The 17,320-nt window shown below is 44.0% G+C and overlaps 1 protein-coding gene across 2 annotated transcripts; it reads left to right on the top strand.

Annotated features, from left to right (window-relative positions):
• Positions 1 to 185: 185 nt before the first annotated feature.
• kdm5c (lysine demethylase 5C) lies at positions 186 to 17,261 on the top strand. Of its 2 annotated transcripts, XM_061272795.1 has the most exons (29): positions 186 to 609; positions 1,940 to 2,087; positions 3,502 to 3,579; positions 3,679 to 3,801; positions 3,941 to 4,111; positions 4,192 to 4,326; positions 6,691 to 6,747; positions 8,658 to 8,778; positions 8,845 to 9,140; positions 9,334 to 9,492; positions 9,595 to 9,714; positions 9,781 to 9,939; positions 10,285 to 10,466; positions 10,544 to 10,706; positions 10,792 to 10,911; positions 11,379 to 11,573; positions 11,720 to 11,905; positions 12,015 to 12,135; positions 12,230 to 12,377; positions 12,448 to 12,538; positions 12,969 to 13,351; positions 13,440 to 13,578; positions 13,667 to 13,846; positions 14,346 to 14,456; positions 14,534 to 15,250; positions 15,536 to 15,578; positions 15,650 to 15,849; positions 16,225 to 16,404; positions 16,491 to 17,261. In XM_061272795.1, exons 2-29 carry the CDS (start codon positions 1,944 to 1,946, stop codon positions 16,497 to 16,499), a joined length of 4,731 nt encoding a protein of 1,576 aa, XP_061128779.1. In that variant the 5' UTR covers positions 186 to 609; positions 1,940 to 1,943; the 3' UTR covers positions 16,500 to 17,261. The 2 variants fall into 2 exon arrangements, with proteins under 2 accessions (XP_061128779.1, XP_061128780.1); XM_061272796.1 differs by lacking the exon at positions 6,691 to 6,747.
• The last annotated feature ends 59 nt before the right edge of the window (positions 17,262 to 17,320 follow it).

Raw genomic sequence — 17,320 nt, 5'->3', positions numbered from 1 at the left:
AGTACAAGAACACACACTTTATACATCATTCTGTTGATAGGTGGAAAGAAATGATCTTTGTTTCAAAGGTGAGTCGTTTTACGTTATTTTAAGACAATTTTCGGCGAAGGGGCGGTTGTAACTACAGGACGTTGTTGCTTTCCTACACGCCGTCGTGAATCGGCATACGTGCGCACTACTTCCAAAGAGCGTACGTAGTGGACTTGCGTTTGTGCTTCGGCCGTGAGAAAAAACAAAAAGGGGCAAAAAAGCAAGATGGCGACTCGTCAAGAAAGATAGGATAGCCTGAAGGGAGTGAGTGATGGTGTTTGCCGGAAAAGGATTGCTAGCCACACTACAGTTATCAGTAACGATTCGGAGATAAAATGAAACGGATGCCTCGCGTCCATATTTCATGTGTTTTGTCAGAGTGGAGGACGTCTAGGGTGAATTGAAGCAAGCGGCCAACTTTGCTTGTAGCCGTTAGCAGCGCTAGCTCGCCAACGGCATCAAAGCACAGCTGGCATTCGTTAGCCAACCACCATCCGAGAGCAGCCAGCAGTCATCGCAACGAAACCAAGGAGAGCGGCTAGTGGTCCCGTCACAGCTCGGGACATCGAGGTGTCTACGGTCAGTCGACAGGCGCATATGCCGACTCTGTGTGGTGTGAATGGTGCTCCAGAGGCGACTCTGCTTTTGTTACATAATGCCCAATCGCTGTGTTGACTTGGCCGCTGTCGTGAGGACACACGGAAGCCCCCGCCTGCCAATGTTTGCTTAGTCTCATCTTTGAGCTAAGTAATGCTAACCAAGATGGTCCGACGGCAAAATCGGATCGGAGGCCTTAATGCTAATGTTAGCTCCGTTTGGCACCACCAATGTTTGAACAATAATAGACTTGAATTCAATTGATTATCAAAGAAAATGTAGACAGTAGGACTTATAAAGTGAATTGCATAACACCAGAAGTCATGTTTATGGGTTGTTTTGACTGGAGTGGGTGGTCATCGTCTTGTGGTTTCGGGGCCAAATCCAAGTTGATCTTCTGCCACCAACATTGATAACAAGTCGGTGCAAGATAGCCAACGTATTATTTTAGCGTCGATGCTGCTTTTTGACGATTAAGCTTCGATTTCTATACGTTGTTTCAAAGCCGTTTTTAAAAAGTGCTCTATGAAAATTGATACCTTTGTGGCCTTGTTTTGGGTTCATGGCCTACACGCCATTGTTGAGGTTGAGGCTCAACAAACACGGATTGCACGAACATAATTGACTCAAGTCTAAAGTCAATTGTACTGACCCCAAGTGTGAAGATTTATAAGAAATTGTCATTCTGAAGACTGTCACTTTTCTCGACAACATATGTTGGGATTGAGTGTTTCAAATATAAGGACCTGTGTTTATGTATGATAACTAATGAAAGATTTCTGTTGCAAAGTTTCCGCCGCTCCACTTTTGAATTGTGTTGATTGATCAAAGAAAGTGAGTTTGTGTTGTTGTCTTGACTTGGGGTAGGGAAAATGCAGACACTTCCTCTTTAATCTGCTCATGTTTAGGGATAGAAATGGAAGCGCTTCAAATTCCAAAGTTGTGCACTTTGTAGCTATGTGGCTCACACTTGCTTCATTGTAGCTTCCAATGGATGGTGACACACAAAACAGGAATGCTTTGCGGACAGTTAAACTTGCTCAGGAAAGGTGTCATGCTGACCCAAACCTATTTATTACTTTTTAAATATAACTTTCCAATGTTTACACTATTCTGTGGGTGAATACTTTTGAATTAGACATTTTTAATGTAAAAATTTACTTTTGCTATACTTTGTCTGCTTTTAAAATCCTAAATGAATTTGTTTAAAAAACAACAACAACAACAACAAAAACATTAATTTGCAATTTGGGCCATTGCATGCATAAAAGAAAATTCCGGAGTAAACTGATTTTTGTTTGATCTTTTTCAGGGCTATGGAAGGGGACGAGTTTGTCGCTCCTCCGGAGTGTCCAGTTTTTGAGCCGTCATGGGAGGAGTTCAAGGATCCTCTGGGCTACATCGCCAAAATACGTCCAATTGCGGAGAAGTCTGGAATCTGCAAAATTCGACCGCCACCAGTAAGCATTTGATCATTTGTGAAACTAAAAGGAAACTGTTTTAGCCGTTTATAGAAATTGTCCATCATGATATTGGCCAAATCCTTTGAGTTGTTAGGTTTTGATGAGTGCATCAATCCCTCATTTGATATTGCTTAACAACAATAATTGTTTCATAAACAGTAAATCAGAAAAAGTTGTGTTGTAATGAACTTAATGCAAAATAAAGTATAATCCTATTTGATTAATCGATGGAGTAATGATGGAATAATTGATTAATAATAAAAATATTCTATTGTGACAAGCTAAGATGCAGCGGGACTCCATTTAACACTAGCGCGGTGTGCGCAGGGTTCAGCCACAAGGTTTTATGAGTGGCCCAGTAAATACAGTATATACTGTCTCCACATATAATGGCCCTTCAAACATCGGTCAAAATAATCCTGATGTTTCTTTTTTTTTTGTACTCCCAACCATTTAATGCAGCTGTACATGTATAAGATGTAATCACATTCACTGTCCTTCAAAATAAAATTTTAAGTTTTACAAGCAATACTTAAAAATGGCAATAGAAGTTGCAGCAAATTGATCCGGATGCATTAGAACAAATTTTACACACAATCAAAACTCAGTGTTTCGCTTATATAAACGTTCCCGTGTGGAGTTTGCATGTTCTCCCCGTGCCTGCGTGGGTTTCCTCCAGGTACTCGACCTCAGTGAAGCACCAGTATGCAATGCAAAGTCTATGAAAAATATTATTTGAAAACACTAGCTCATAACTGCCACTCAGCCAGTTTTGCTGCATTGTTTTGGTTATTGGCAAATTATCAACAGTGTGGTGCACTGACAGACACAGCTGTGGTCGAAGGCCCTCTTTTGTAGCCCAACTGCTTTACACCAAACAGTGTCATACGGGCTGCTACTGAATAAAGAATTTGACCTCTATTGCCCGTTTTATACCAGGACGCTTGTGGCTAAAAATTCCAAAATATTCTATCGACAGTGCCTTTTGTTGTACGCACGGGTCACACCTTAAAGCAATGTAGCGATATAACTGCAAAACACAGTTTTGACTCAACTATAAAATCTGAAAAGTCGTTAAATCAATGCTTTTTTTTTGTTTTGACTCGGCAAGAGCAGAATTGCCATACGAGTGCATTTGTGAAACTGCTTCTTTCAAGCCTTGGTTCTAAGCCATGTTTCGTATTAGTGCTGTTGATGAATTGAGTGTTATCGTTCCACTAGAGAGGTCATGGAAGGAATTAAACTCCTACCACAAAGGATCACTACCTGAAATGTGGGCAATAAACGAAAAAGTTAATTTTGAGTAGTGTTTGGTGCTTCACTGACCGATTATTTTAACAAAGTGCCAGTTCCGTTTGATAGGGATGGCTCAAGACCGTATTGTTGACTAGTGTTCTTATTCTGGCAATAGGACTGGCAACCACCATTTTCAGTGGAGTTGGATACGTTCCGATTCACGCCGCGCATCCAGAGGCTTAATGAACTGGAGGCAAGTCATTTATACACACTGCTTGATGTTGTTAGTTGAATTGAGTGATTGAAAGTTTCTTTCATAGTTGTTGTTCTTCATGCCTTTACCCCCACCCAGGCGGAGACAAGAGTGAAGCTTAATTATTTGGACCGCATTGCCAGGTTTTGGGAGATTCAGGCTTCCTCCTTGAAAATTCCGCACATCGAGAGGCGCATTCTTGATCTTTTCGGTCTCTCAAGGGTGAACATGAATTGAATTTCTAGATAAATTACGCATTATTCTCTTTGCCTTATAGAGTTGTCCCGATCCGGTCATGTGATTGGAAAATTCTGTTTATTGAAACTGTGATTAGGACATGCATATTGCCGTGGTCTTCCAGGTTGTGTCTAATGAAGGCGGTTTTGAGTTGGTCTGTAAAGAACGACGCTGGGCCCGTGTGGCTCAAAGGCTGGGCTACCCCCCAGGCAAGAACATCGGGTCTCTTCTGCGCTCGCACTATGAGAGGATCGTCCACCCTTTTGAAATGTTCCACTCTGGTGCCAGCTTGCCGGTAACACGTTTTTACGCTGACCTATTTTTTTTCCCTAATTAAACAAAATGTTCAAGTTTTGTCTTTGATGGATTTTGCAGCATTGCAAGCCGAAGCACTATGATGGTGAGGATGTGGACAAAGAGTACAAGCCCCACTCCATCCCCCTGCGTCAATCAGTGCAGCCATCCAAAATGAGCAGTTACGGGCGCCGAGCGAATCGCTGCCAGCCTGATGTAAGACAAAGCGCTTTGTTGTCATAATAATCATTCTATAGTAAGTTGCCTGACTATACGTTTAGGATTACATTTTCATGCCTCTAAAATGACTAACTTGTACGTGATCGTGTTAGGAACAAGTCACTTCTCAAAGAAGCACAGTGCTTGCGTGAAAATGACATCACACAATTTTAACGAACAGGACCTCAGTCTGCCCTGAACTAAAACAGCTAATTGTTCTTAATCACCAGTTTAATAGTTTCCTGTACATGTCATTGTTTTTTGTCAAGCTAACTTTCTAAGTTTCTAGGAATGCCATCAATTTGAGTGTGTTTCCCCCGCCTGCTGAAACGCACGTTGGTTATATTATTCATGGATCTTGTTCGGGAAAGGAAACCGACAGTTTCATGTCATGTCTGAGGTGTGTCAGAAAGGTTGCAGGACTGGAGTCACAAAATATATTTGAAATCCAAACTGTTAATTGTCCCCTTGGCCGTTATCACAGTCTAACACATCTTCCCAGTATTCTCTGCCAGAATTCCTCGGCATCGTGATAATCGCTTCCATCTAGATATTGTCCACATCTTCAAAACAGGTCCCCTTGATTGACCCACTTAAAGCCTGGGGAAAAAGAAAACAACACTGAGCCAGGTCAGGCGAATAGTCATGTTGCTGCAGCACGGTAAAGAAATGTCAGTTGCTCAGGACGTCGTGAGCAGGCATGCAGTTACAAGTCAGCAACACGTTATATGACCTTTGGGTCACCCAGGGATCACTGAAGTTGGTATGCATACTCAAACTGCACATGCACCAAGGAAGGTTTTCTCTAGCGGTCAGCAGAGTTTGTAGATGTACAGCTTGATTGTCTAGCCTAGCCTGCATTGAGGAGGAAAAAAACCAAACTTAATTTGGCTTTGAAGAATACTGGTCCTGTAACCTTTCTGACAACTGGTCTGAAGGCTTTGTAAGATATTAGCGTTATACAGTGGTGCCTTGTGATACTGGTGATATGAGCCGGCAAATTCATACATGTATTTTTTTTCTGAACCGCTTTATCTGCGGTGTTACTTACAGTAATAATAAATTACAGCCCCCACCCCCACCCCATCCCCACTCTTCCTGACTCAAAATCTTTTGTTTGTTTTTTTGGTGTGGGAGGCTGGACCCCTCATGGTGTTTCCATTCAGTTCAATGGGGGGGAGATTGTTTGTGATGCAAGTTACGGGTGTGGTCACAAATTAATATTTCAAGGCACCATTGTACATGTATTAAGAGAGCAACCACCAAACGTGAATCATGGAGATCTATATAATCGATTGATTGCGTCCTGGTTAATGGTCCACTGCATCAAAGGAATTCTGGAGACCCCTTCTCCAAAAAATCGTATGGCAAGTTTGTCAGTCCATGATGATGAGCCATCATTGTTCAATGATGGTGGACAACAAATACTGCAGCCGCCTATTGCTCTCACTTGCAAGCCACCCTGCCTCTATTGGTTCAGTTTCATTTTGTCATCTGCCTGAAGGTCTCCATTGCATCAGTTACATGGCAGTCTTCCATCTTGTCCTTATGCTGCTGTGTTGGTGTTAACTGTCTGTCCTTGTGTGTGTGTGTGTGTCTGCACTATGTGACTGTGCAATCAGGGCGCATCCCAGCTTGCTTTGCTGCCATCCTGCAATCCACCTGTGCCTTAACCTGCCATTGTTACTGTTTGCTTATTACTGGGTTGCTTTCCCCTCAACTACTTTCATGAACGGAGATTTGTATCTAATTAAGATAACTTAAGCAGTACTAGAGGAGGTTTCATTCAAATAACATTTTTACCACAAGCCCATCTTGACTTATTGGCAATGACATTTTTATAATATAGTGTACTTGCAGTGCAACCAATGCTTTAAAGAATAAATTGTTAATTATTTTTTCTTAATAAATGAATCGGATAAAAATAGATGTTTCCCTTCATTCAAAAACAGGACATTATTTTAAATTGGCAGTGCATAAAATACAGAAACATTATGATTCCGTTTCTGGTTTCATCTAAAACATAAAAAGAAAATGGGCAACAATGTTGTTGATTAATTTACAAAGTCAAAGCAGATGTTTGCAAATGTCTTCATTTGGTTAAACATAAGTCTGCTTTCATGAAGCACTGCAGAAATCCTTACTGTTGAGAATTTGGGCCATTAAGTTAAACAAGGTCCCAAATGATTAATTGATCGTAAAACTATTCCTTATAAGAGATGATGATGAATGAAGAGAGATGGAGAAAAGTCTCAACAATTCAAATTTTCACCACGGCTCCAGCTCCTCCCTGACTGTCCCTCCTGCCCTCTTCTTTCTCCTGGCTTAGTTTATTGTTGCTGTTGTTGTGTCCCCTTGCAGGGTCCGGAGGATCCCAACCCTCATCCTCTCACCACTGGCTTTCAACTCATCTCAGCGGTACTGCCTCTTGAGCATATGAGCTCACCCTCAGCCCCTACTCTTTTCTTCTTTTGCTTCCCACTGCACAATTTCTAGCATCCACATGCATTTTTTAACAAAAATAGTGTCGCTAACCACTTAAACATTTTCATGAACACACATTTAACTCACACTTGAGTTGGGATGCCACACATAAGGGTGGCTCTTTCTGACATGTTGGTGTGCACGGTGATATTGTAATACTGTACTGTAGTAGAATCAAATTTGAACTTGTAATTTTCCTGATTTACCTGCCCAAACTTTGACACATTGATTAATGTCCAAAGTTCAATGGATGTGCTGCAATTTCCAGGACTTCAGTATAAGGGCTGTTTTGGGGGGTTTGAGTTGGTAGCCCTGTCTTCTATTCAGATGCCTCTGTGATTAAGTGCAATATAAATAATTTTGACTTGACTTTGCTTGCGATATACACCACCTGAATGGTTGTGTAGTTTTTGCACTGTCCTGCTAACCAATCAACAATGATTAAAACAACAGCTCATGCAGCTTGTGCTTAGTCGGGGTTAAAAATGCCTTAAAAAGGCTTAAAATGTCTCCCATATGGCTCTCGAGCGATTTTGCTGGTGCTAACTTTACGGCAAGAAAAGGTGTAGCATCATGTCTGTTCAGAATAAAAGCTTGCCTTTTGAATCATCCTATATTTGTAAGCCAGACAAGGAAGAGGAAAAACAGGGCTGGTGTTCATTTTATTTGCACACATTTGTTGTATAGCCAGTTTTTCTGCACGTTGTTTTTTTTTCTTGGCACATTTCAAAATACCTTTCATCAGTTTATTTGTGTGTCTCATTGCTTTTTAAACCATTGTCTATCTGCGTGCTGCTGAGTCCATTAGAGTATTCGTGTTGTTTAGCGGTGTATTAGTTGACTGCTTGGACATGTGATATATTTGGACGGTATTCAATTAAACCTTTTCCATCGATTTGTGCAAACGTTTTGGGGGGAAAAAAAAGACATTTCATGTATTCACAACTTCATGATTGGGAAAGGCACACACCTGTCTAGATTCTGTCCAGCAGACGAGTGCATGTCAAAGCACAAACCAAGCGCAAAGGTAAAGAAATTTCCTGTAGATTTAAGACTCAGGATTGGCCCAAGGCACACATCTGGAGATAAGCACAGAACATTTTTTGCTGCTTTGAAGCTTCCAATGAGCAAAGTGGGAGAATGGAAGAAGTTTTGAACCACCATCTCTTTCTAGAGCTGGTCCTTTATCTCTGTGGCAAGACTTTTCCAGAAACATAACCATTTTGTCTCTAGGAGTAGTCCACCAATCAGGCCTGTATGGTCGAATGGCCACACAAATCCACATGACAGCATGCCTGGCACAAAGTGCCCAGAAGGATTCTCAGACCGCATGAGAATTTTGAGGGGAACATTTTGGATTGATCCCATTTTAGAATAAGTAACATAATGTGGAAAAATGTAAGTTCAGTCATTACTTCCTGGATGCGGATTTGTTGAAATGATGCAAGTGTAAACATGATTTTGCGACATATCAAATGGCATCTTTGTTGCTTTTGAATTGCGTTCTAGAAATGGAAGATGGTGTTACATGTACTCAGTGCGTCATTGATTGGATCGCACCTCCTTTGTGCCACATGGCATCTTTCCGTGTTGAATGAATTCAAAGTGGTTTTGTGAATCATTAGTGTGCTGTACCTTTATGGTTGTACCTTATTTTGATGCTGGGTCGTAACTTTCACGCTTTCCTTAATGTCTAACTTAGCTAGAATAACCCCTTTTGCACTGCTTGTGATCTTGATTTTTGTCTGCATTAGGTCACATTGCTTTGCTCTGTGTGCTTTGGAGAGTGGCGGCAGTCTGTCCATTCGATCATAATGATTGCACTTCTACTTACCTATTTTCAGCCCGAACCTACCGAGGAAGACATAGAGAAGAACCCAGAGTTGAAGAAGCTGCAGATCTATGGCGCCGGGCCCAAGATGATGGGACTTGGACTCATGGCACGGGACCGATATAGGAAGAAGGGTAAGGGGATGCATTGACGTAAGTCCTGCATGCGTTCCGGGGATTACTTTGAATCTTTTCTTCCAGATGAACTGCCTCAAACTGTGACCGTCATGGACTGCCCAGCACCTGCTGCTGCTGGGGTCACCTGTGCAAAAGGGGAGCCTCCGGTTCCACAGGACGGACAGACTGAAGAGTGCTCAGCCACCCCCCAGATCCCTCCCGTCACGGTCAAAGCAGAGGTCAAGCCGGAAGTGAAGACCGAAGTAAAGAAAGAGGAATTGGAGGAGCATCTTCACAAAGACAGTCGCCAACATCTTACCGATGGTCCATGCACCAAAATGACCATGAGGCTACGACGTAACCTCGACAACATGCAAAGTGTAAGTACCGTATTTTCCGCTCCATTAGGCGCACTTAAGTCTTTAATTTTCTCAAAAACCGAAGGTGTGCCTTTATAATAAGGTGTGGTTTTTGTGTAGACCAGCACAATCAAGTGCTTTTTGGATTTTGGAGCGTTTTAAACTAAAATGTGCCCATTTCGCTCTCAACACTGAAATCTTTGTTCGGTCAAAGGTGGATTCATTTGTGTGTCGAATGTGTGGTCGTGGAGATGACGACGAGAAACTCTTGCTGTGTGATGGTTGTGATGACAACTACCACACCTTCTGTCTGCTGCCACCGCTCACTGATCTTCCCAAAAGCAACTGGCGATGCCCAAAGTGTGTTGCGGAAGTAAGTTGTAGTAGTTTAAAATAAAAAGAAAGCTTCTGTCCTGTATGTGAGTGTCCCAACTGATGAAACGTATTCCTTCCTGATGGACATGCTTCTTTGCAGGAGTGCAAGAAGCCTTCGGAAGCGTTTGGTTTTGAACAAGCAACTCGGGAGTACAGTCTGCAGAGTTTTGGGGAGATGGCCGACGCATTCAAAGCCGATTACTTTAACATGCCTGTCCATGTAAGCGCACTCGCACGTTTCTGCTGCCGTCATGAGAGAGGTCATCCGTGTGTTCTTCCCTTGTAGATGGTTCCCACCGAGCTTGTGGAGAGGGAGTTCTGGAGGTTGGTTAGCAGCATCGAAGAGGATGTGACTGTAGAGTATGGAGCAGACATCCACTCCAAAGAGTTTGGAAGCGGCTTCCCGATGAACAACGGCAAGAGGATTCTGACAAAAGAGGAGGAGGTGAGCTTGCTTGTGATATGCTACAGTGCTCTGCCTATGGCTCCTGCTTAGAAAAGCAAAACTTAAGGCATTTAGAACTTAAGAGTCACATTTCCAGTTCAACTTCAAATACCTAGCATTTTGTCTATCTGAAGTCAAATGTCAAGTTAGGCTAAATATTTTGGAATGTCTTGGAGGCCTTAGAGTTTTACTAGTGAAATATGAGTCAATTATTCTCCAGACAGTCTGGAATACAAGTAGAAGCCACAAAAGTAACCCACACTCAATGAATACAGTAGTGCTACATTATGTAAGCTGAGGCAAACTCCCAAGTGCTTCATGACGTTCAACCTGTGCGCTTGTCAGGACTACGCCCGCAGTGGCTGGAACTTGAACGTGATGCCCGTGCTGGAGCAGTCTCTCCTGTGCCACATTAATGGCGATATCTCTGGCATGAAGGTGCCCTGGCTTTACGTTGGCATGGTATTCTCTGCTTTCTGCTGGCACATTGAGGATCACTGGAGCTACTCCATCAACTACCTGCACTGGTACAGGACACGCAATTTTTTTTATAGTTTTTATATGATTTTGGATCTTGTATGCTGACCTGCTTGATCATCTTCAGGGGCGAACCTAAAACCTGGTATGGAGTTCCTTCAGTAGCTGCTGAGCGACTAGAGGAGGTGATGAAGAAATTGACTCCAGAGTTATTTGAGTTCCAGCCTGACCTCTTGCACCAGTTGGTCACAATCATGAACCCAAACATCCTCATGGCTCACGGTGTACCGGTCAGTGTCTCAATGCGCACGTTCTCTTGCCTCAAAGTGACCATTTATGACTTATTTTTTTGATTGGAATACTTTGAATTGACAGGTTGTCAGGACCAACCAGTGTGCCGGCGAGTTTGTCATCACCTTCCCCAGAGCATACCACAGTGGTTTCAACCAGGGATATAATTTTGCAGAAGCAGTCAACTTCTGTACAGCTGACTGGGTAAGTGTCCTAATGGTAGGTTCAGACTGAACGTGAAATACAGTGCCACGCCACGCGTCCCCACGTGTTTGCTTGTTGGGGTAACTATGAGTTGCCTCGGCAAAATGAGCTATGCGCAAACGTTTTTCTTCAAACGTGCCGCCCGGCACCCAACCGGACCTGACCGTGTGAACCACATTGACTATATGTAGAAAGGTGCCACCAGAAATGCTCAGCTCGCTTTCAGTCTGACTGTGGCATTATGCAGAAGTGTTTTTGCGTTACCCAAGCAGCATAAGTTACGTCCCACATATCACTGCTAGTAATGGTAACGGCGTCATAACAATTAACATAGTAATTGAGTAGATTAGCCGCTACTGGAAATCTATAACGGCATTAGTAACGCCGTTAGTTCCAACACTGTGCAGTTCTGAAAACACGAGACTTGGCAATCAGGATGACCCTGTTATTTTGTTTGTGTTCTAAAGCTACCTGCCGGTCGTTCCTGCATCGAGCACTATCGACGTCTGCGGCGGTATTGCGTCTTCTCTCACGAAGAGCTGACTTGTAAAATGGCAGCCAGTCCAGAGAAACTGGATCTCAATCTTGCTGCTGCAACACACCGGGAAATGTTTATTATTGTTCAGGAAGAGAGAAAGCTGCGAAAGGCTCTGATGGAAAGGGTAAGAGTTGCCAGACATTATATTAATGTCTTTCTGGCATCATTTATTTTCAAGCTTTTATTTTCTGCCATTTGATTTTATAGACGACCCTGCAAAGCAACAGCAAGCACTACTGACTAATCTCTAAAAATATCCTCTGTATGCAGGGCATCACTGAAGCGGAGCGTGAGGCCTTTGAGCTGTTACCTGATGATGAGCGACAATGTGACAAATGCAAGACAACATGTTTCCTCTCAGCACTAGCTTGTTCAAGCTGCCCCGAGAGTTTGGTGTGTCTGTATCACACTCAGGATCTGTGCAACTGCCCCACTGACAAACTATACCTCAGGTACCTATTCTTTGGGGACTCTTGACAATTGGCTTTAGAAATTTAGAATTCTGTTTTCTCATCATAGGCCACACTTGCAGAATTGCCATTTTGCTGTGCCTCTTTGCAGGTACAGATACACCCTGGATGAGTTGTTGGCCATGTTACACCGCCTAAAAGTTCGCTCAGAGTCCTTCGATTCATGGGCCAACAGAGTAAAAGAGGCGCTTGAGCAAGAGGATGGAAATAAGATAGGTAGGAAGCCAGCACTCAATTGTTTTTCGAGGATTTCTACAGAAACAGTTAGAATCAAGTCAAAATGCATGCGTGCTATTTCATTCAATCCCAGGAATTGATTACTTGGAGACACTCAAGACGGAAGCAGCTGAAAGAAAGTTCCCAGACAATGAACTTCTTCGTAAACTCAACACTGTTCTCAAAGACATAGAGCACTGCCAACAGAAGAGCACTGAACTCCTTGCTGACTCAAGCACCAGGTGAGATGAAGGAAACTCGGCATGCATGTAATCAGTCATACCAGAACATTTACTCATTGCTGTGTTTCAGTGCCACAAAAATGACTTTGGCGGAGCTGAAATTCCTGATCGAGACTATGCAAAACCTGCCCTGTGTGATGCGTCAGCTGGAGGACGTGCAGGTAACTACCCCACGTAGAGCTGTCACGATTATTTGTAGAATCCATTATTACATTCAGAATACAATTTTACTTGAATTAGTGTATTTGTTTTTCAATTATTTGATGATATTTATTGTCAGTTATTTTTATTCTGTAATTAGTGACTTGAAAACAACTAAGCAACAGTCGAGCAATAGCACACAAGAAAGAATGGTCATTGTTTTACAAAGTAAAAGCAGAGGTTTGTAAATGGGTTCCTTAGCTAAAAATCTCTTACTATTATTATTATTATTACAATATGAGGCAATCAATTTGATAATTCATTTGTTGTCGAATAATAAATACATTTTGGCACCTCGCCTTTTGGTTTTTATAATTGGCTTACAACTTAAAATAAATAAATAAAAAAATCAACCAGGTTGCTTCATCCAGCGACATTTTTCCCCTTTAGGCGGTTCTGCAGCTGGTGAGTGATTATCAGAGCCGAGCTCAGGAGTTGATCAACGAGCGCGACTGGAGGCGGAACAATGCACCAGCAGAGCTTTTGCAGACCTTGCTGGAACAGGGAACTCAGCTGCCTGTCCTAGTGCCAGAGTGTAATCTGCTTCAAGGCCTTCAAGAGTTAGGGCGATGGCTGGCAGAAGTCAGGCGCACCTTGGGCACCGAGGGGGCCGAGAGGCCAGAGGTCACGTTGGCAGTGTTGAGGAATTTAATTGAGGCGGGCTGCAACGTGCCACAGAGCGCATCTGTGGATACGGCTATGGCAGAACTGCAGGAGCTACTCACGATTGCGGAGCGCTGGGAGGAGAAAGCGCAGATCTGTCTAGAACAACGGTAGGCAGCAAATACAACAAAGGAGTAGGGGCGGACAACACGTCACAACCAGTTGTCCCTGTTTTCAACTCACCCGTTGTCCCACCAGGCAAAAGCACCCTCTGTCAACACTGGAGGCGATTGTGAATGAGGCCCAGCTTATTCCTGTCAAGTTGCCTAACATTCAAGCTTTACAGGGCTGTCTAAGCCGTGCGCGTGCTTGGGTAACAGACCTGGAGGAAATCCAGGTAAAATTGCACCATTGTCTCTTCATGCGTTTAGCGTTATTTGGTCTTGTCAAAATCCTCTCTGAGACTTTTTGGCAACTTGTCATAGAATGGGGAGCATTACCCATGCCTGGATGACCTGGAGGGCCTGGTGGCCGTTGGAAGGGACCTGCCCGTCTTCATGGAGGAGCTGCGACAGCTGGAGTTTCAGGTGGCCAGCGCTCATTCCTGGAGGGACAAGGCCTCCAAGACCTTCTTGAAGAAGAGCAGTCAGCACAGCCTGCTCGAGGTGCACCATTAGAGCAAACTTGATTGAAATGTTGACCGAGTCGGCAGGTTGGCCGAACTACTTTTCTTTAGTGTCCGACGGTTGGCTACTGGTTTTGCGGGGATTCCGAATTTGAATTGGCATTGCTGTGTTGAAGATGGTACGACAAAAATGCGCATGAGCTTTCACACACAAACATATGCCTTCGGGTTTTGACCTGAACTGAGCTCTAACCAGGTACTGCCAAGTCGTACACTGTAGACACTAGTGTCTTATTTCCCAATACTGAAGCATATTTATAATTTCATGTGTACCTGCGAATGAAATCGTTACATGCACTCTGTTGCCAAAATCCATGCAAGTGGGTACAATCAATGATAAATAGGCTTAGGCAGATTCTCAAAATATGCACACAGTACCCAGGGCTCGAGTACTCATTGCTTATCCCCCTGAGTAGTGTTCCTTACCGACGTACGGTAACTGTTGTCGAATGTGAAGAACACCCAATTTTGGTCTGCAGGTGTTGTGTCCATGCGCTAAAAGGAGACATGGCAAAACGGAGGACACGGACGACCCTGATACAAACACTCTGGGACTTTCTGCTCAAGACCTTAGAGACCCTGCGGCTATTGTGAGTTTGCCGCACAACATTGACCTGTGGCTGTGCGAGTCTTCAATCTGTCCATCTGAACTCGCGTGTTGTTCTAGGTGATGGCATTCAAAGAAGGGGAGCACCGGGAGAAAGAGGCACTACTGAGGCTCCAAAAAGTCAACATGGCGAAGCTAGGACGTGACGCAGGGGGTGACAAGGAAGCGAAGGAGACGTCAGATGACCTCATGGAAACGGACTCGGCAAACTCTGTCAAAGAGAATGGGAACCACCTCGGCTCCTCTGTTCAGACTGTGTGCGTGTGCGCTGGTCAGCCGCGCACACCTCAGTTGCGCTGCCACCTTTGCAAGGACTGGTTCCACGGTGGCTGTGTTCCTTTCCCCTCGCTGTTGCCCTCTTGTGGACCACCGGGCAACCCACGCTGCTGGTGGGACTGGGACTCGCGTTTTCTGTGTCCGCGGTGCCAGCGCTCGCGCCGCCCCCGTCTGGAGACTATCTTGGCGTTACTGGTAGCCTTGCAGCGGTTGCCCGTGCGCCTGCCCGAGGGCGAGGCGCTGCAGTGTCTCACAGAGCGAGCCATAACATGGCAGGGTCGTGCCAAGGAGGCACTGGAGACCCCTGAGCTTCAGCGGGCCCTTCAGACGCTGCAAGAACTCAAAGAAACCCTCCGTTGTGACAAAGAGGAGGAAAGTGAGCAGAAAGAGCCCGACTCCAACTCAGTCATTGTTTTATCCGACTCGGAGGGAGGTGAAGGAGAGGACGGAATCATCGATTTGACGGACGATTCCCCTAAAAAGAAATCCAATGGCGTTGAGGTACACCCTGAACCACAAGCAAAATGCCAGTGTATTATGGTTGTAGTGCAACAGTTATACTGTATTGTAATACATTGAATCACTTCACAGTAACAGCATACCATCTTAAACCACCACCTCAGAGTTAAATGACATCAGTCAGATAGAAGCACTGCTATAACGCTCTGATTTATTTTGCAGACCCCCAAAATAAGGCTCAAAGAGACCTGTATGGATCTTTGTAAATAGGCTTTGAAATGTTTCTTTTCTGTTGGTTTGTGTGATGAGATGCTTGTTTTCCCGCAGACCACTCGAGAGAACGGCATTAGCAAGAAATCCGGCGTCACTGGTAAGTCAGACCACTCGCCGATGCCCCTTGGCGACCAATGTTGAAGACGTTGGTTTGCTCTGCTCGCTCAGGTGTGGGCGCTCTGCTGCCGCTGCTGCCCGAGCTCAAAGGTCAGGTGGTGCAGCTTTCACCGACCACCAGGGAGCGACTGGAGGGGCTGCAGCTGGACGGAGATCTGCTGGAGGTCTCTCTGGATCAGACGCACACCATAAGCAGAGTCCTGCAGGCGGCCTCTGATCCGCCTGTGGCAACACTATGCACACTTATTCAGGTTAGCACTATAAAAATTGCACTAAACAGAGCCACAAAAATTGAAATAAATATTGGGTAGCATTTTCCACCCATATTGCCCAGCCCTACGTGCATTACTTTACGTAAAAAAAAAAAAGAAAAAAAACACTGTCCAGTCTATTTGACTTTTTCACATCCTCTTTTTAAATGTAGGTTAAAATAAAAACACCTAAATCCAGCATTTTTTCTTTATTCTCTCTCTCCTGGTCCTTGTTTCAATAGTAAAAAAAAAAATTCAATCTATCACTCTGTATGAAATATTTATATCTTGCCAAGGGGGTGATTGTTGTTGTTCTACGTGCCAAAAGGGACTCGTAATGTATAACTCGGTACATATAATGTGTGATGCTCACAGATGGAACTAGAAGAGCAGCAGCGAAACAGTCGAGGTCGTACGAAGGACTCCAAGAGAAAGCGAAAGAGCCACAGAGGAAGCGGCGCCAATACGGACGGCGTCGGAGCGGCCCTGCCGGATGTGCCGGACTCGAAGAAAACATGCCCCTCCCCTCAGCTGCCCGCCGACACTCATCCAGAGGTACATCTTGAAATCATCCTTGACTCAGCCTCTTCAACATTTTGGAACAAACTTAAGATGTTTTTTTTGTGTGTATTTTCTGACAGATTCTGTGAAGGGTAGAAGTTGGCTCTGCCAAAGACATTGAGGGAGCAGACTGACAAAAGAAAGATGCGGGACATCCACCCACCACACAACGTCATTTCTCAACCTTGTACACTCCCTCCACATGAATCCGACTTTCTGTCCCCCAAGAGGTCCTCGTTCCTGGAATCGGTTTCTCCCGTCAGCTCCCAAGACAGTTGGAAAATGTGGGACTTCCTGTGATAGAAGTTTATGTGGTCTATCTAGAGTTGTCTCCCAGGTAAGTTGGTATGTTTTGTTACCCCCAATGTGTTAAGTGGAAGCCCTCTGCCCCTGATCTCGAGCTCCACGGATAAGCTATATGGGTTCGTTTGGATTCCATGAGGCCACGACACGGACATACGGCGCAACCTTGATGACTTTTATTTTTGTAGTCCTACTCAAGCTCGTTTTGGCAACGGGGAGAACTGGTGACGTTGTTTTGGGAAGTGTTTAAAACAGGCATTCATGTTTTTGGTGCTACTTTCCCAAAATGGACACTGTCTGACCCCAGAGCAGAGCTGATGTCGGTCATCCTCTCAGTTCCACTTCCTTCATTTGCAGAGTTAAGGTATCTTTACTGTAACTCACTTTATTTCTCTGTTTCAAACAATATTCTTCTTGTTATTGTTGTTATTATTATTATTGCAGAGAGACACTGTTATCATTTGTGTAAAAACTTTTTATTTTAATGTTGCCTTTGTTTCTTTTCACTCTTGTTAGAAAAATAAAGGTTTAGAATTGTTTAGGAAAAACCGAGTGATTATTTGGTTTCTTTAGGACAGTCATGTAAAACCACAAAGAGAAAGGCAGC

Source organism: Syngnathus typhle, linkage group LG2 (genome assembly GCF_033458585.1).
Source record: "Syngnathus typhle isolate RoL2023-S1 ecotype Sweden linkage group LG2, RoL_Styp_1.0, whole genome shotgun sequence".
Classification (NCBI taxonomy): Eukaryota; Metazoa; Chordata; class Actinopteri; order Syngnathiformes; family Syngnathidae; genus Syngnathus; species Syngnathus typhle.
The sequence above is the reverse complement of the archived record's forward strand: the minus strand, read 5'-3'. Positions and strand labels throughout refer to the sequence as shown.

Coding starts and splice junctions, on each gene's coding strand:
- kdm5c (XM_061272795.1), top strand. CDS start 1,944: ATGGAAGGGGACGAGTTTGTCGCTCCTCCGGAGTGTCCAGTTTTTGAG. Junction 3,802..3,940: donor ATCTTTTCGGTCTCTCAAGG/GTGAACATGAAT, acceptor GTGGTCTTCCAG/GTTGTGTCTAATGAAGGCGG. Junction 4,112..4,191: donor ACTCTGGTGCCAGCTTGCCG/GTAACACGTTTT, acceptor TGGATTTTGCAG/CATTGCAAGCCGAAGCACTA.